The sequence below is a fragment of the Sturnira hondurensis genome, unplaced genomic scaffold, assembly GCF_014824575.4.
Source record: "Sturnira hondurensis isolate 20B ecotype Veracruz unplaced genomic scaffold, ASM1482457v3 Scaffold0002597, whole genome shotgun sequence".
NCBI classification, from domain to species: domain Eukaryota; kingdom Metazoa; phylum Chordata; class Mammalia; order Chiroptera; family Phyllostomidae; genus Sturnira; species Sturnira hondurensis.
The window spans coordinates 649,078-668,760 of NW_028075228.1; the positions used below are offsets into that span (position 1 = coordinate 649,078).

General features: G+C 44.2%; 1 protein-coding gene across 2 annotated transcripts in view; it reads right to left on the reverse strand.

Moving 5' to 3' along the window:
* Nucleotides 1-19,683, reverse strand: part of SPG7 (SPG7 matrix AAA peptidase subunit, paraplegin) — a 47,711-nt gene that overhangs the window by 19,191 nt on the left and 8,837 nt on the right. Inside the window, exons 4-9 of one of the 2 annotated variants that reach the window (XM_037040143.1) lie at nt 17,484-17,725; nt 11,833-11,972; nt 10,638-10,740; nt 8,564-8,689; nt 8,046-8,208; nt 7,483-7,656 (exon numbers count right to left, since the gene is read on the reverse strand). In XM_037040143.1, the coding sequence (XP_036896038.1) occupies nt 7,483-7,656; nt 8,046-8,208; nt 8,564-8,689; nt 10,638-10,740; nt 11,833-11,972; nt 17,484-17,725 (948 nt within the window). The remainder of the gene's footprint in view (nt 1-7,482; nt 7,657-8,045; nt 8,209-8,563; nt 8,690-10,637; nt 10,741-11,832; nt 11,973-17,483; nt 17,726-19,683) is intronic. The other variant, XM_037040144.1, reaches the window with a different exon arrangement.

Sequence of the window (19,683 nt, forward strand, 5' to 3'; positions counted from 1 at the left end):
AAAGCATACTGGCCACTGTGGCTCAGTTTGTTGGAGCGTTGTCCTAAAACCAGAAGGTTGTAGGTTCAGTCCCTAACTGGGTACAGATGCTTGTGATCCCCAATCTGGACACCCCAGTCCAGGTGCACACAGAAGGCAACTAACTGATGTGTCTCACTCACATTGATGTTTCTCTCTCTCTCCTTTCCTCTTTCTCTAAAAAGCAATGAAAAAAAATGTCCTCAGGTGAAGATAAAAATCAGCCAGTTAGTCAACAATAAATGAAGCAAAAGAGTTGCTAGATGAAACCACCAAACACTAATTGATAACTCAAGGACTATTCTGACGGAAAAAAGGGAAAGGTGAAAAATCAAAGTCCTGTGAAAGTGATCTAAACTACCACTGTCATAATTTTCACATGAGCTAACCATAAAAAGTAATTTATTATACTGTTATGATATAATATTAAAAAGTTAGTAATACAAAGTTGGAGACCTAGAGGTAACTTTTTATTTTTGTTAAGATTTTATTTATTTATCTTTAGAGGGGAAGGGAAGGAGAGAGGGAGAGAAATATCAATGGATGGTTGCCTCTTGTGCATCCCCTGCTGGGAAATGGCCTGCAACCCAGGCATGTGCCCTGACTGGGAATTGAACCTCGAATCGTCTGGTTTGCAGGCGTGTGCTCAATCCACTGAGCTACATCAGGCAGGGCAAATTTTTTTATTGGTTGATTTTAGAGAAAGGAAGGGGGACAGAAGGGGGAGAGACACATCCATCTGTTGTCCCACTTATCTATGTATTCATTGGTTTATTCCTGTACATGCCCTGACCAGGGATCAAATTCACAACCTCAGTGTATTGGGAAGACGATGCTCTAACCACCTAAGCTACTTGGCCAGGGCGGCAGTTAGCTTTTTAAATTATGAAACAGTGCCTCACTGGACAAGCAGATCTCAACTGCCACAGCCAGGCACTGGGGGGAGGAACAATTGGAGTGGGTCTGGCACGTATGTCTCCATGGTAGGAGTCCCAGGACTCTGGCCTGGAAACTGCTCCTGAAGGGCCCCCATCTCCCAGGGTGTGTCTCTTGACAGCTTACTCTGTTTACATCTCTAAAGACACGAGGTATTTGGAAAATTCCTTCTCAAGAAAGCTTGCTGTTCTTGTGGAAGACAGCTCCTCAGATCTTGACTGTTTATGCCATAAATAGTCCCTGAGCTACGACTGGATGAAAGACAGAGAGGGGATGCAGGAGGTCTGCAAGACGGCTCCAGGGGAAACTGTTCTTACAGTGTAACAACACAGTCCTTTCCTATACTTTGTTAGAAATTATACTTTAATTTTAAAACTGAAGAGCTCACAGAGCTTACAAAATGCTTCCATATGTATCAGTTCATCTGACCTGCTCAAGCCAGGCCCCACCAGGCCTGCCCTAGGCCATCTCAGTCAGAATCTCAGGACCAGGGGCAAAGTGTAGCAACGCCACATGTATGACGGAAACCAAGATTGCCATGTTTTCCCTGACAAAAATGCCCAACTACACCTAACTCTGAGGACATAGTACAGCATCATAGTAGGGATGCCCTTTAAAGGGACTGGACTAGAAAAGCATCATGGTCACAAAAATGAAGATAGAGAATTGCTCCCAGGCTGGAAGAGACGAAAGAGAAACAATCACCAAATGTGTCATGTTGACTGGACTGGATCCTAGACCAGAAAAGGCACAGCTGAAGAGGCAATCTTCATGGACACCCTACATCCTGGTCACAGCCATGTCAGCATTCAAAAGCTTGCAGGGAAGTTATAAAGGGACTCTGACTATTTCTGTAGCACTTTTTTTAAGTCTGAAATTATTTCAAAATGATAGGTTAAAAAAGTTTCACCCTTAGTCACATAAAATCAAGAACACTTTATTTTTTTAAAATATTTTATTTATTTATTTTTAGAGAGGAGGGAGATGAAGAGAGGGAGAAAAACATCCATATGCAAAAGGTACAGTGATCGATTGCTTCTCACACTCCCCTAACTGGGGACCTGGCCCACCAACTGGGCATATACCCTGACTGGGAATCAAACTGGCAACCTTTCGGTTCATAGGCCAGCTTACAATCTAGTGAGCTGTACCAGCCAGGGCCCAAGAACACTTTAAAAAGGAAAATGAATACACAAATAAATGGTGCTTTCTTTTTTAATAATATATTTTACTGATTATGCCATTACAGTTGGCATAGTCAATACAGTCCCATTTCCCCCGCTTCTTTCCCCTCCCACCCACATTCCTCACCCCCCCCCCCCGCTTTAGTTCATGTCCATGTATCACAAGTTCTTTAGCTTCCACATTTTCCACTCTACTCTTGCCCTCCCCGTCTATTTCATCCCCACTGTCTATGCAACTTATTCTCGTTACCTTATCCCCCTCTCCTCCTCCCACTCCCCTGTTGCTGACCCTCCATGTGATCTCCATTTCTATGGTTCCACTCCTGATCTAGCTGTCTGCTTAGTTTGCTTTTGTTTTAGGTGTGGTTGTTAATAACTGTGAGTTTGCTGTCCTTTCACTGTTCATATTTTTTTTCTTAGATAAGTCCCTTTAACATTTCATATAATAAGGGCTTGGTGATGACGAACTTCTTCAATGTGACCTTACCCAAGAAGTGCTTTATCGCCCTGGCTGGCATAGCTCAGTGGATTGAGCGCGGGCCTTCGAACCACACGATCGAGGTTCGATTCTCAGTCAGGGCACATGCCTGGGTTCCAGGCAGGTTCCCTGAAGGCCAACTCCCAGCAGGGGACCCATGAAAGGCAACCATACATTGATGTTTCTCTCCGTCTCCTTCCCCTCTAAAGATAAATAAATAAATAAAATCTTAAAAAAAAAAAGGAGTGCTTTATCTGCCCTTCCATTCTAAATGAGAGCTTTGCTGGATAGAGCAGTCTTGGCTATAGGTCTTTGGATTTCATGACTTGGAATACTTCTTTCCACCCCTTCCTGCCTGTAAGGTCTCTTTTGAGAAATCAGCTGACAGTCAGATGGGAACTCCTTTGTAGGTGATTATCCCCTTATCTTTTGCAGCTTCTAGGATTCTCTCCTTCATTTTAATCTTGGCTAATGTAATGATGATGTGCCTTGGTGTGTTCCTTCTTGGGTCCAATTTCTTTGGGACTCTCTGAGTTTCCTGGACTTTCTGGAAGTCTTTTTCCCTAGCCAGATTGGGGAAGTTCTCCTTTATTATTTGTTCAAATAAGTTTTCCACTTGTTTCTCTTCCCTCTTCCCCTTCTGCCACCCCTATAATTTGGACGTTGAAAGATGTCCTGGAGGTTCCTAAGCCTCTCCTCATTTTTTTGAATTCTTGTTTCTTCATTCTTTTCTGTTTGGTTGTTTCTTTCTTCCTTTTCTACTCCATTGATCTGAATCCCAGTTTTCTTCCCATCACTACTGGTTCCCTATGCATTTTCATTTCACTTAGTGTAGCCTTCATTTTTTCATCTAATTTGCGACCAAAATCAACCAGTTCTGTGAGCATCCTGATGACCAGTATTTTGAACTGTGCATCTGATAGGTTGGCTATCTCTTGGTCACTTAGAAGTATTGTCTCTGGGGTTTGATCCATTTGGGCCATTTTTGGGGGGTCTGGTCGCACCTGTTATGTGTGAGGGGCGAAGCCTTAGGTGTTCACCAGGGTGGGACAACCCAGTAGCTGGGTTGTGACACTGTATGTGAGGGCAGGGTCAGAGAGGGAACAATGGCACTTACTCCGCTCTCTCTCAGATTTTGGTCCCCTCTGTGGCTTCCCACAAGCAAATTGGGTCCTTCTGGTGCTGGTTCCCAGGTAGGTGGGTTTGTGTATGTTCTAGGACCCTGTGGGTCTCTCGAACTAATTCTCCTGTGAGGCTGGGAGTCTCTCCTGGCACCTTTTCAATTGGTGCTTTTAGGCTTTATTTCCTATCCCTGAGGCCCTGGGTTGTGCAGTATGTATCGCTGTTTTTGCCTGGTTTATAAGCGTGAGAATGTGTGTCCGTGGTCAGCCAACCACCTTGGGCGCCTCACTGGGTCTGCTTCTTTCCTCTCGGTGCCCAGGTCTGCCAACCACAGCCTTTTCCTGCCAAGACCGCTCTCCCTGGACGCTGACTCTGCCCCTCTTACTGATCTAGATGAGTGGTTGTTGGACTTCCATAGAGTTTAATTTTCTGTCTGTTCTGGTTGTTTTTTCGTTTCTAAATCTTCATTGTCCTTAATTTTGGTTGTGTAAGGAGGCACAGTATTTCCACCTACGCCCAAATGGTTCTTTTAGAACCAAAAACACATTGAGAAAAAAGTGTCTCCCTCATCTACAACAGCTAAAATACAAATAGATTTGTGTTTAAAAGAAAAGCTAAAAATGGATCTTACACAGGTGGGACATGAAGAGGTATCTGTACGCCAATGTTCACAGCTGCATCATTCACAGTAGCCAGTAAGTGTCCATCAACAGATGAATGGATAAACGAAACGTAATCTATCTATTCAATTCAGCCTTCAAAAGGAGGAAAATTCTGACACACTCAAGAACATGAATGAACCTTGAGGACAAACTGCTCAGTGAAATAAGCCAGACACAACAGGATAAATACTACGATTCCACGTATATGAAGTCCCTAGAGCAGTCAAATTTACAGACAGAAAGGAGAAGGGTGGGCACCAGGGACTGGGGTAGGGAATGGAGAGTCAGCATTCTGTGGGGATAGAGTTTCAGTTGGGATGAGAAACTTCTGTGGATGGATGGTGGCGGTGGCTGCCAACAAGAAGAATGTACTTAATGCCACTGAACTGTACACTGAAAATGGTTAAAATGGTACATTTTATATTATATATATTTCATCACAATAAAAAAAACACGCCATATCTATACATACAAACACAAAAGGAAGATCTTACCAAAGTAGCTCAAAAGAAAACAGGAGAATCTCGACTTCTGGCCAAGATTGAGGCTTAGGTGGAAACACTGTGCCCCCTCCCATAACTAAATTTAAAGACAGCAAAGTTTTAGAAACAAAAATGCAGCCAAAACAGTGAAAATTGAACTGTACGGAAGTCTTACTACTCAGTCAGACTGGTAAGAGGGGCGGAGTCATCGGTAGAGTGGGGTCAGAAAGATCGTTGGGTCCGACCAACCCAGGAGCAGAAGCAGAAGCGGTTGGTGGATCCCAGTCGAGGGGTGGCGATGGGCGGACCCAGTGAGGGCAAAGGGCGGCTGGCTGACTGCGGTCACACATTTGCGCACAGATAAACCAAGCAAAGGAGTGGACAGTGAGACAGACTGCTCAGGCTAGGGCCCCAGCGACAGGAATTAGAGCCTGAAAGCACCAACTAGAAAGACTTTCTCAGGGTCGAGGTGCCGGGAGAGGCTCCCAGGCTCACACAGAGTTTGCTGGAGAGACCCACAGGGTCCTGGAGAGTACACGGGCCCACACACCCGGGAACCAGCAGCAGAGGGGCCCAATTTGCTTGACAGAAATCTGAGACAGAGCAGAGCGGAGCAAAGTGCCTTTTTTTCCCTTTCTGACCCCACCCCCACATACAGCATCACAACCCAGCCACTGGTTCACCCAGCCCTGGTGGACACCTAAGGCTCTGCCCCTCCTACATAACTGGCTCGACCAGGCCAAAACATTATGACTCAAGAACAGCTCAAAGCCCCAGAGCTGATAATTCTAAGTGACCAAGAAATAGCCAATCTTTCAGGGACACAGTTCAAAACTCTGGTGATCAGGATGCTCACAGAACTGGTTGATTTTAGTCACAAATTAGAGGAACATATGAAGGCTAAACTCATTGAAATGAAGGGAAATACACAGGGAACCAATAGTGATGGAAAGGAAACTGGGACTCAAATCAAGGGAGTGGACAAGAAGGAAGAAAGAAACAACCAACCAGAAAAGAAGGAAGAAACAAGAATTCAAAAAAAATGAGGAGAGGCTTAGGAATCTCCAGGACATGTTGAAATGTTCCAACATCTGAATTATAGGGGGTACCAGAAGGGGAAGAGGAACAGCCATGAGAGGAAAACTTATCTGAACAAATAATAAAGGAGAACTTCCCCAGTCTGGCAAAGGAAATAGACTTCCAGGAAGTCCAGGAAGCTCAGAGAGTCCCAAAGAAGCTGGACCCAAGGAGGCACAACATTACATTAGCCAAGATTAAAATGAAGGAGAGAATCCTAGAAGCAGCAAGAGATAAGGGGACAGTCACCTACAAAGGAGTTCCCATCAGACTGTCAGCTGATTTCTCAAAAGAGACCTTACAGGCAAGAAGGGGCTGGAAGGAAGTATTCCAAGTCATGAAAGGCAAGGGCCTACATCCAAGATTGCTCTATCCAGCAAAGTTTTCATTTAGAATGGAAGGGCAGATAAAGTGCTTCTCAGATAAGGTCAAATTCAAGGAGTTCATCATCACCAAGTCCTTATTATAGGAAATGTTACAGGAATTATCTAAGAAAAAGAAGATAAAAAATATGAACAGTGAAAGGACAGCAAATTCACAGCTATTAACAATCACACCTAAAACAAAAGCAAACTAAGAGGACAGCTAGATCAGGAGCAGAACCATAGAAATGAAGATCCCATGGAGGGTTAGCAACAGGGGAGTGGGAGGAGGAGAAGAGGGGAGAACGTACAGAGAATAAGTAGCATAGATGGTAGGTAGAAAATAGATGGGGGGCGGGGGCAGGTATATTATAGGAAATACAAAATCTAAAGAACTTGTGACAGATGGACATGAAGAAAAGGGGGGGAATGGTGGGGGAGGGGTGTGCAGGTGGAGCGGAGTGAAGTGGGGAATGGGACAACTGTAATGGCATAATCAATAAAATATATATAAAAAAAGAAAACAATTCCATGTCACCTTTACGGGGTGGAAGGGAGGGAGGGAAGAAGAAAGGAAGGAAGGGAGGGAGTGAGGGATTGTGCAGAAGCCAGTCCAGAGGTCATTTTCAAGGGTGGCAAACTCAGAACCCTCCCTCACTGCAACAGACACATCAGTTTCCATGAATGTCCTACTCCATCCTCCATCTGGGTCACCCTTCAACCAAGAAAGCATATAGAGACACACAAAACAGCACAATCAACTGAGATCATTTAAAACTGAGTAACTTCTTCATGGCCTGACTTGCCACTTGTATTCCTAGTTTTTCTTTTTCTTCTCTGCTATTCCCTTGATTTTTTACATTGAAAGCTGTGTTTCTTGAGTGCAGCAAAATGAAGAACAATTCTTAAACCAACCTTGTTTCTAGTTATGATCACTAAACAATGATTCTCTGTGTGCTGATTATAACCGTCACCTATGGCAAGTGGTAAGATGGAGAAAAGGTACAGATGAGAGACTAGAGAGAAATAAAATGCCGATGAGCATTAGTTTAAGGTTCTGGAACAACAAACATAAGCAGTACAACCCAGCTAGAAAAGGACTGTTTAGAAAGAGTTGAAAACACTTCTCCACACGCAGAAGCAGCCAGGGAGGGTGCTCACCGTCCATTTCCACCAGAAGCTGGTTGAGAGTCTGCTCCTCCTCCGTGTTGGAAAAGCCAGACATGCTGGTGGAGCGCTTCTTGCCCACAGCGTCAATCTCATCAATATAGACAATGCAGGGGGCCCGGGCTCGGGCCTCCTTGAAGAGGCTCCGCACACGGGCAGCGCCGAGGCCTGAGGGGACACAGAGGACCAGGAAGCTGACAGGTCATGGGAGATGAACCCTACTCTTGGGCCAAAGTCCAGAGCTGAGCAGTAAGGATGAAGAAATCTCAGCAAGTATCCACTCATGCAAACAAAACTAGGCCCTGTCCCAGTGGAGATCAGAGGATGCTCACCCTCCTGAGGCCTCCCAGGACCACCCAAAGAAACAGCTTCAGAGAACAGCACCACACAATTCTCTATGTAAACCTAATGTTCCCCATAATACAGGTTTTGGCTTTCCTTCTTTATTCCCCCTATTTCCTCATTAATTTAGCCACCCCAGGGAGAGTACAGGAAAGGAGAGCTATTCTGGACAAATGGTCAAGCGAGCCTGTCTGCAGCCCCCAGGCAATGCCTACCTCCAATAACCTCCACAAATTCTGGGCCGGCCATCGCCAAGAAGGGCACCTGGGCCTCTGTCGCCACGGCCTTGGCCAGCAGTGTCTTCCCACACCCAGGGGGCCCAAGCAAAAGTGCACCCTTCGGAACTTTGGCACCAAGCTGAAGGAAGCGCTCTGGGCTCTGGAAAAGTAGCAAAAAATATGACAGTAACCACAGGTTTTTCAAACAGAATTCTCAAGAAATGAACCCTCTAAAAGTCAATTCATGTGCTGACATGAATCAGCTGTGGTGCACATGGTTCTGGGGAAAACCAGTGTCCCAGAGGTTCTGAGTATGGTCAGCGATCAGCTCTCAGCCCTCCTGCTGGTCAACAACTGTACACTAGGCCACAGTCCCCGTTTAACAGGCAACAGCACATGTAGTACATGTGTGTCCCCACCTCAGCACAGAGAGCTTACCATGTATGGTCAATGTAGTTCTCCACTCTGGGAGAGCATTCACACCCATCTCCTGCTCAGCACAAGTGCTTACTTACCTTCAGATAATCCACAAACTCTTTGACCTCCAGTTTGGCTTCATGCATTCCTGCCACATCTTTGAAGCTAATTCCCTTCCCCATCTTGCCATCCACAATCGTGAAACGAGCCATTTTAAGCTGATTCTGGGCAGAAAGAACAAAAGGCAGGGTGCTGTGCACTCCCAGATCTAGATGGGAGCCTCAGTGCTGGCCCTGCCTGCCCCACCCCTGTATCATCACCTCCCCTCTGCTGAAGAATCTCATGGACCCTCCTCCCACCAACCAGAGGGACTAACCCTCAGCCTCCCCACTCATGCAAAAGGCAGTTAAGTATTTATTTTACATAATCAACAGTAAGAAAGCTCTCTAGCATCTAACAATTTGCCTTTAAAAAAATAAAAGTAAAAACTCCCCCATAGAAACTAGGTAATCTAACAATGTCTTTTGCACAAACCGTCTTATATTTCTGTAAGATTTTTCCCACTACTGTGTAATTTATTTTTCTGATTATAAAAGTAATTAAATATAGCCTTGATTGGTAGGGCTCAGTGGACTGAGCACGGGCCTTCGAACTGAAAGATCGCCAGTTTAGCTCCCTGTCAGGACACATGCCTGGGTTGTGGACCATGTCCCCAGCTGGGGGTGAGCAAGAGGCAACCATCTGATGTTTCTCTCAGGCACCAATGTTTCTCTCCCTGTCTCCCTCCCTTCTCCTCTCTCTGAAAATAAATAAATAAAATATTTTAAAAAAAACAAGTAAAAGTAGCCCTGGCTGGTGTAGCTCAGTGGATTGAGCGTGGGCCTGCGAACCAGAAGATCAAGGTTCGATTCCCAGTCAGGGCACACGCCTGGATTGCAAGGCCAGTTCCCAGCGGGGGATGTACGAGAGGCAACCATACATTGATGTATCTCTCCCTTTCTCCTTCTCTTCTCCTCTAAAGATAAATAAATAAAATCTTTAAAAAAAAACAAGTAAAAGTAATTAAATACAGATGATATAGTACAGAATTGTACGCATGAAGCCTGTATTAACCAATGTTGCCCCAATAAATTCAATAAAAACATTTTACAAAAATAATGTAGTTCCCTAGCTGGTGTGGCTCAGTGGATTGAGCACCAGCCTGCAAGCCAAAGGATTACTGGTTTGATTCCCAGTCTAGGGCACACGCTTGGGTTGTAGGGCAGGTCTCCTGTGGGGGCATATGAGAGGCAACCACACATATTTGTTTCTCTCCCTCTTCCTCTGTCTAAAAGTAAATAAATACATAATTGCTTTAAAAAATTTCTAAAATTAAAATGTGAAAATATTAAAAAATTAATATAGTAACAATCTCCTGGGGAGTCTTGGTAGAAATATTAATTGGTAAATTTGTGCACAGCAATCAAGCAGGAGAGCTAACGGTCTTAGTGAGGTACATAAACTTCAACCCACTTTTAGGAAGACCCACTAGGCAAATAATTAAGACAAGCTCTCAAAAGATACATGCGCATGGAATTCATCAGAGCGTTATTTAAATACAAACATAAAAATAAACAGCCAAAATTATGTAAGAAGCATCAAATTGGGACACCATGCTGCCCAGGGAGAAAGCAGGAAATGCCCTCTGCAGATGTGGTCCCACCTCCCTGGCCCCTCTGTTGATGCAGCTAATTGGCCACACATAACCTAATGGGAAGGAGAAGTGCATGTGATGACGAATGCCACAAAACAGAGTATTTTAAAGTACATTGTGGATGTTCTTTTAAAGACAAACCTTAAAATTTCTCAGTGTAGCTAGTAGGGAAACCAAAAACAGCCATGCCCAGCTAATGATGAAAATTGCAAAAAATGCTGCCCCATAAATGCCCTCGGCTCAGCCACCCCACAAGTCAAGGAAAAGGGGCCTCAATGAGAGCTGATTACTGTGCACCCTCCATCAGCCAAGCAGAAGGAAAGATGAGCTGCCAAATTATGGCTCCAGGCTGGCCTCTTCAGCAGGTTCATTTTCACCATACACTTACTCTGTTGTTTATGGGAAAAGCATTTGGCAGGAACATACACACACAAACCCTAAGACTGCTAGTTCAGTGAGATGTGATTTGTACAACTTACAAAAGCACTGAATCCTCCTTCCCTTCCAGTCATTCCAGCCAAACGAAAAACATACCACAGGATGGCCAAGCCTACCGCTGTCATCCCCAAGGCATAAAGGGCACTAGTGAGAGAAAAAGAGGCAGTTATAGGCTCAGAAGTGGCCGCCGGGCAGCTGACAGTTACACCTTACCAAGGCAGGGACAGGGACCATGGACATTTCAAAGATGAGAAGAGCTACCCCTCCTTCTGAGAGTGACTTGTAGAACAAATGGTTGTGAAAACGGTTTCCTTGTCCAGTTCTCACCAATCACCCTCTTTCATAAAGTTTGCCCAAACTACTGGTGAAGTGGGGAAATGTTGGAGACACAGAATGTAATCTTGGCATGAAGCCAGAATAGCTGATACTGCACACACACCCTGTTATATAGAGCCTTGTGATAATTAAAGAACCAACAACAGAGGGTTTTCACATGAACACATTTTGTTTTCAAAAGGAGGCCATTAATTTTGGTTAGTAAGGCAGAATAAGCCTAGAATAAAAAGTACACCCTGGGATGCCAGCCCTCTACATGAAGATGTAAGCCACCCATCTGCCCTATACCCTGTTATTCCTACAATAAACTAGAGATGCAGCCTCAGAACCCTGAGCCTTCAGGAGCCAGTGGACTGTAGAATTTAGAGACTCATCATTTCATAGATGTGCTTGCCAGTCACTGAGTCTTATCAGAATTACAGAGCATGTCCACAAGTCAACAATAAACCTCTCTACCAAGCTTTTAGCCACTGTTGGTCCCAGCATGCAATTAGAGCCTCTGACTGTGCTGACTAATCTGTTCCCACTAAGGAGTCTGCAGGCCCACAGCCCACAATCTCTAATTCTTTCTGAAACAAGGAACCAAGAATTTCTGCTGGATATTGGTGCTTCTCCCCTTCCTATTCCATTTTCCTATTTGTAGAAGACAGCTACCCCACAACGTGCTAAACTCATAAATGCAACCAGACAACTGGAGTAAGCAACTACAAATTCCAACAGGCTCACACAATTCCAAACTGCCCAGCATTATGTCATTCACTCATATGTTGTTTATCCTCCCACACAGGAGTCTAGTTAACTGTAGGAAAGCCAATTTCAGATTTCTGTGTGTGGTTTGTTTCTCACATTATAAAGCCAAGCCTGGTCTAGTTCAAGGGCCGACAAAATTGACCAACATACTTTCCAAAGAATCCTGTACGCTTATAAGAAACTGGAATCCTGTCCTTGCCTTCGATATTCAGCTCATCTTCAGCCGCTCGAAGCTTCTCTTCAAATTTGTCGATGTTTGCCACCTGCATTCGGTACATCAAGGCCAGTCTCTGGGGGCAGAAGGCAGAGGGACTATGAGAGTGATGAAGGGGATAGACTGCCAATCCCTCAAACACACAGATGTCATTCAGAAACCACTTCCACATCTAAAGAATTGTAACTGTCTCAAACACAATTACAACAAATTTTCAATAGATATGCTTTCTTTTATTTTCACAAATAGAAACATTTTAGAAAACTGGAGGAGGCATTGCATTCTACACTCAGCATCCTGTCCCACTCAACTGTGCGTGCAGAACACAGAGACATAGCGACAAGTCTGTAATACTGGACTGAGGATGTACATGTAGTCCAGTTTTTGCCTTTTTACTAAGGCAAAAAATGCAGGTGTTGTGTTTAACCATTGGCTGAATCTGAAATTCAACTAAGTGGGTGTATTTTTCTTAGAAAACCTTTCCTGGATAGAGAAGAGACTAAGGAAGAGTGAACAGATGGAAAGTTTCCTAAAGTGAAACCAGCACCTCCCCTAGGTACACAGGCTTCACTGAGAAGGAAGCTCAAAGCCAGCCTAGGAGTCCACATTGAGTCCCCAGGTCCCATCTCAGTAAGTTGACCTCATCACAGGGATCCATCACTCCTGGGCTAGTCTGAAGCCTCTACAGACTAGCCCAGGCTACAAAACATTTGTGCAATCCACAAGAGCAGGAGCACAGGTAGGGTAGTCCTCATTCTTCCTTCCAACCTGGACTGTGTCTTACGGATCCCACATCATTTTCCTAACGGCCTACTCCACATGCTTTCCAAAGTTAAACTGTTCCAAGTTCAGGTTCTAAACACTCTTGCAATCTACCCCGAGCAACCAGAATCCCCCTGGCTGTTAAGAGCTGCAAAAAATCTCTTACGGAATAGCTGTCACCATGAGAGCAGCCAGCCAGGCTCACATTAGGAGACAGCAGGCCAGGTAAAAAGGCAGACAAGAGGAGCCACAAGTCACAACACAGTGACCATGACCTGTGCTGTAACACCCGGTGGCCTTGGTTGCTAAATTAACCTAACAGACCCCAAGTGTTTGATCTGGACTATTCCAATGCCTAGATCATTGGTCTGGCCATGTAAATCAGGTCACAATTGGCACAGAAGGGGAAAACATCGAAATGATCCTCTTTCTATGCCAAGATCCAAGAACACAATGTATGTTTCCAGAGGCCAATTCAAATGCCCACACCCTCTGTAAAATTTTCTCTGGTCACCTGGGCCTGAATCATCCTCTCATTTCTGTAAGGCCCTACGACAGCCAACCAGGTCACTCACTACTCAGAGACAAGCAGCATCCATCACCACCACTCATTTCTGAACTGTGCTGGAATTTAACTTTTGCAATTCAGAAAACTATGTGTTGATCCTATCACCGCAACTAAATTACAAGCCCTTGTAAACTGATAACCAGCTGAAAACACCATGTTGGAGACTTGATCTGAAAGAGAAACTTGCTGGGCTGCGGTGGACCTAAAGCCAAGCATCTGAAGATAGGATAAACATTCCACTGACATCTTAACCCTATTCAAAAACCAGAATAGTGCCCTGGCTGGTGTGGCTCAGTGGATTGAGTGCTGGCCCGAGAACCAAAGGGTCACTGGTTCCACTCCCGGTTGGGGCACGTGCCTGGGCTGCGGGCCAGGTCCGCAGGAGGGAGCACATGAGAGACAGCCACCCACTGATGTTTCTCTCCCTCTTTCTCCCTTCCCCTTTCTAAAATAAATGAATAAATGAATGAATGAAATCTTTTAAAAAACAAAAAAAGCCCACAGTAGATAGCAGAAAGCACACAACGCATGCTCTGGGAGCATGGTGTACGGGAGAGAATACACCACAGAAAAGACCACACCCGTGTTCCATGCGAACTGAGTGAATCAAAACCAGAACACCCATCTGTCTCCCAGCATGGACAAAGAGGTATGATTTTACCTGGACTATCCAACTTTTAGCAAAAAATGGGAAGGAGACTAAAGGAACATGACAATTAAACATAATTCATAATCTTTGAATGGATCCTGGATTAAGACACTAATAAAAACAGCTCTTAAAAATAGTACAGGGGCGCCCTGGCTGGTGTGGCTTGGTGGATTGAGTAGATAAGTGGGACAACAGATGGATGTGTTTCTCTTCCTTTTCTCCCCCTTCCTTTCTCTAAAATCAACCAATAAAAAAATTTGCCCTGGCTGATGTAGCTCAGTGGACTGAGCACAGGCCTGCAAACCAGAGTATCGCAGTTCAATTCCCAGTCAGGGCACATGCCTGGGTTGCAGGCCATTTCCCAGCAGGGGACACACGAGAGGCAACCATACATTGATATTTCTCTCCCTCTCTCCTTTCCTTCCCCTCTAAAGATAAATAAATTTAAAAAAATGTTTTTAAAGAAAAAAGAATGAAAATAGCCTAAGGAACCTCTGTGACAACATCAAGTGTATTAATATTTGAATCATAGGGGTTCCAGAAGGAGAAGAGAGAGAGCAAGGTACAGAAAACCTACTTGAAGAAATAATGGCTGAAAACTTCCCTATCCTGGCAAAGGAAATGACATCCAAGTCCTGGAAGCACCAAGAGGTCCAAACAAGGTGAACCCAAAGCAACCTACACTAAGACACATTATAATTAAACTGTTAAAGGTTAAAAACAAAGACTTAAAAGCAGCAAGAAAAAAACAAACAGTTCCATACAAGGGAATGCCCAGAAGACTAACAGCTAATTTTTCAACAGACACTTTGCAGGCCAGTCCTGGCCGTGTAGCTCTATTGGTTAGAGACTTGTACTGATAATGCCAAGGTTGTAGCTTCGATCCCCAGTCAGGGCACACACAAGAATCAACCAATGAATCCATAAATAAGTGGAATGACAAATAGATGTTTTTCTTTCTGCTCCTGCCCTGATTCAAAAATCAGTAAAAAAAATAAAAAAAAATAAAAGACTTTGCAGGCCAGAAGGGAGTGTCACAATATATTCTACATGATGAGAGGAAATTCCTACAACCCAGAATACTCTACCTAGTAAGTTTATCATTCAGAATTGAAGCAGAGATCAAGATTTTCCCAAACAAGCAAAAGCTAGAGAAGTTCACTGCCACTAAACCAGCACTATAAGAAATGTTAAGGAACAAGTATAAAGGACACACGGACAAGAACTAACAACGGTGGAGATGGGAGCGAGGTGGGGAGCACTGGGGGGGGGTGGGCTGGAATGGGAGTAAAAGACAGAAAACTGTACTTGAACAATAATTAAATAAAAAATTTTTAAAAAAGAAGAAATGTTAAAGGGAATCCTGTAAATGGAAAAAGAAAGGCCAGAAGTAGAAAAAAATATGAAAAAAAAATCTCACGCCCTGGCTGGTGTAGCTCAGTGGATTGAGCACGGGCCTGCGAACCACATAATTGCGGTTTGATTCCCAGTCAGGGCACATGCCTGGGTTGCAGGCCAGTTCTCAGCGGGGGACTCATGAGAGGCAACCACACATTGATGTTTCTCTCCTTCTCTCCTTCCCTTCCCCTCTGAAGATAAATAAATAAAAATCTTTTAAAAAAATCTCACTAGTAAAGGCAAATATAGTAAAGGTCGTAGACCAACCACTTATAAATTTAGTATGAAAACAATTACAATTGCAATAAGTACATATTCATGCATAATTACTTTAACTGTAAATGAACTAAGTTTTCCTTTCAAAAGACACAGAATGACTGAAAGGACTAAAAAACAATAACCAAGACTCTTACATATGCTGCCTATGTGAGACTGACTTCAGATAGCAAGTCACACACAGACTGGAAGTAAATGGACAGAGAAAGATATTTTATGAAAATAGAAATTTAAAAAAGCTGGGATAGCAATACTGTTATCAGACAAGACAGACTTTAAAACAAGGGCTATAACAGGACACAAAGGAGGACCTCACAATTCCACTTCTGGGCACTTAACTGAAGAAAATGAAACTCTAATTAGAAAAGATACATGCAACCCTATGCAGCAATACTTACAATAGCCATGATATGAAAGCAACACAGGTGTTCATTAGTAGATGAATGAATAAAGAAGAAATGAATATGTTTGTGCACACACACACACAAGGATATTACTCAGCCATGAAAAGGAATGAAACCTTGCCATTTGTGGCAACATAAACAAAGGGAATTATGCTAAGTGAAATAAGCCAGAGAAAGACAAATATTGTATCATTTTACTTAAATATGGAATCTAAAAGACTAAAATGAACAACCAAAACAAACAGACTCATAAATACAGAAAAACAGACAGTTGCCAGGAGAATGAAAGATATGGGCAAAAAGGTAAAGTTATAACCTATTAAGTAATGGGGATGTAAAGTACAGAATAGGGAACACAGTCAACAACAGCACAGTAACTTTCCACAGTGACACATGGATCCTGTACTTTGTAGTTATCAGTTTGTAAGGTATATAAATGTCAAATCACTATGCTGCGCCCTGAAACTAATATAATATCGTATGTTAACTATACTTTAACTAAAAAAGAATTTACAGTCCAGAATGAAAGAAAGGAGGAAATATTCTGGTATCAATGTTACCTTTCTTGGGCCTAACGATGGTGCTGTGGTTAATGGAGAATGAGAAGGGAATCTGATTGGAGGGAGGGATTCTTTTTTGTCCAGGGTTTTCACAGTCAAGCTTGGCGCCCAGTTTCCATACGCCCGTCTTGTTTCCCAGTGGTGCCAGATAACTAGGCCACTATCAATAAGTATGTCTCTTCCCATCTTTTTAAAAAAATTATTTATTTTTAGAGAAAGGGGAAGAAAGGGAAAGAAACATCAATGTGTGGTTGCTTCTCACATGCCCCAAAATGGGGACCTGGCCTGCAACCCTGGCATGTGGCCTCACTGGGAATCAAACCAGCAATCCTTTGGTTCACAGGCTGGTGCTCAATCCACTGAGCCACACCAGCCAGGGCTCTCTCCCCAGCTTTGATGGCCAACTCCCTACCTGGCATGAACTCTCATGCTCCGAACCCCCCTGCAATGTCTGTCATCTTTTCTGTGGCTAAGATACCACTCTCGAGTGCTGACCATGCTGGGGGTTCTCTCCTGGGGCTGGGCAACTGTGGACCCCACTAGCTCTAGCTGAAGACAACGCTGCCTCTCCCCATTTCAAGCATCATCTTAGTGGGCCACCATTCAAAATCCTTCCATGAATATAACAACCAAAAAAATGAGGGTGGCCCTGGCCAGGTAGCTCAGTTGGTAAGAATGTCACCCTAGAGGCTGAAAGGTTGTGGGTTTGATCCCTCGTCAGGGCACATGCCTGTGTTGCAGGTTCAGTCCCTGGTCGGGACATGTATGGTAGGCAACCAATCGATGTTTCTCTCTCACATCACTATTTCTCTCCCTCTCTTCCTCCCTTCCCTTCTCTCTAAAATCAATAAGCATGTCCTCAGGTGAAAGTTTAAAAACAAATGAGGGTGGGTAGGGACTGAGTAAAAGGGGGGGGGGTTATACATGTGTCTCCAGATCTTTTCAAGTGTGTGCTCTTGCCATCACTTACAGGACGCCCGAATACCACGGCTCCAGGGTGCAGGTACACTTCCACCACATCGCTCTCGGGCACCACCTGGACCCGCTGTACCTCGCCCTTGGCCAGCATCTCGTTGACAAAGTCATTCCAGGAAATGTTGCCCCCGCTGGTGCTAAGTGCATTCAGCAGGCTCATGACAACAGCGATGACAAACAAGGTGCGCAATCGCTCTCGGTACATCTGGTCCTCCCTCTCCTTGCGTCTTCTCTCCTCTGCGAGCAGGGACCAGAGGAGTGTTAGACACAGGCTGCAGGCCAAGCCCACCCTCAATGCCTTACATCCTTTTGCTAGGAAAGCTCAACACTGAGACAGCAGTGTTTCTCTCCCAAAAGGTCCTACATTTAGGCCTATTTTTCAACAAAGTGATTTGAGACAAACACTAAACACAAGCCATTTAAAGTCACCAACATTCCATTTAGAAGTCTCACTGGCTCAGAAAGTATGAAACCATTTTTTAAGTCAAAAAGCTTCCCAGCACCACCACACAGTAAACACCTTCACTGAAAACACGTCTGACCCAAGCTGTAATGAATTCAAGAACTCCAGGTTGATTAGATTTTGAACATCATCAGTACTGTACTTTTAACATGCTACTGATGAAGTGTAAGTTATTAATCACATTAAAACGAATACCTTCTACCACCACCTGCCTTAATAAATATCTTTCCAACCCCTCTGAAGACCTCATGTGCCCTCCCTCAAACTGCTATCTTGAACTTATTTATCATAATGAGTAATATTCAAATAAGTTATATGTCATTCATCACAATAACATTTGAAAATAGTACATTTAAAAGGAGCAAGATATATTGTTTAGTCTTTAGACATATATTGGCGACCACTAATTCTGGAATATTCTTAGATTTTTCCCAGATCCATCAGACACATTCCTGAGTTAATAACACCCTACTGAGAATATAGATAGCTTCAAGCTCAGTTCTTGGGGTCGGAAAAAGACAACACTCAGCCAGATCTAAAGACATGAGGAAACCTCGGGTAGTTGAGTCGACCAGAGCAGACTAGGGACAGAATAACAACCCAGGAAGACGGGATGAGGGAAAAACTTTTGGGGAGGGACAGGGAACATGTGCAATGGTCACTTCCCTCTGGCCCAGAGCACAGCTGGAAAACAAGAGTCCTACAGGTAAGCTAGGTTTTAGTGACCCACCAAAGGCCAGAACACAGCCTTTCTCCTGAATCCACAATTAGATAGGTCACCTCCTCTGCTGAGATGGAGGGGAGGTGCTGTCTTTTATTTATGTGGCGCCTTCTGTGGTCACAGCCCACTTACCCCAGTCCTTACAACCATCAGGTACCTGTGTTTACAATGAGGAGGTCCCAGAACTATCCCTGTTTAGCTCACCTGTGTGGTGAGGGCCATCCTTCCCAACACTACAACTAGATTTTATCAGACTTGTCATTAATGATGCCCACTGAGAAATATAAGCACAATCCTTTATCAGTTCTGACCAAGATGGGTCCAGACTTACCTCCCCAGCCAAACTTTCAACCTTTTTAAAAAATATTTTATTTATTTATTTTTAGAGAGAGGGGAAGGGAAAGAGAAAGAGTGGGAAAGAAACATCAATGTGTGGCTGCCTCTCATATGTCCCCTGCTGGGAACCTGGCCTGCAAACTAGGCATGTGCCCTGACTGGGAATTGAACCGCAATCCTCTGGTTCGCAGGCCCATGCTCAATCCACTGAGCTACACCACCTTCAACCATTTTTTTGCCCTCCCCACAATCCATGTGCTCTTCCATGCACAAACAAGCTCATCTGCTCAGGGGAAGAGCAAAGAGGAGCCAGAAAAGATGTAGGGCTCAGCCCAAAGCCTGAGGTCAAAGGTCCACCCTAGGCTACACATGCGGTCACTTTTCTAAGAACCAGAGTGCAGCTGGAACCCAGTGTGTACCTGCTCCTCTCTGCACTGCCTGGAGGTGTGACCCACAAACACACCACCTTCCTCTCCAACCATCAGTTTAGAGGAATTCAAAAGGTTTTTAAATCAGCTTAAAAAATAAATGACAAAACAGAACAGTAGAACAAATAAATAAATTCCAAAGTAAAAAAAAACCCCCACAAATGAAACCTACTGAGGCCCTGACCAGGTAGCTCAGTTGGCCACAGCATGGTCCTGATAAGCCAGGGTTTGGGGTTCGATCCCTGGT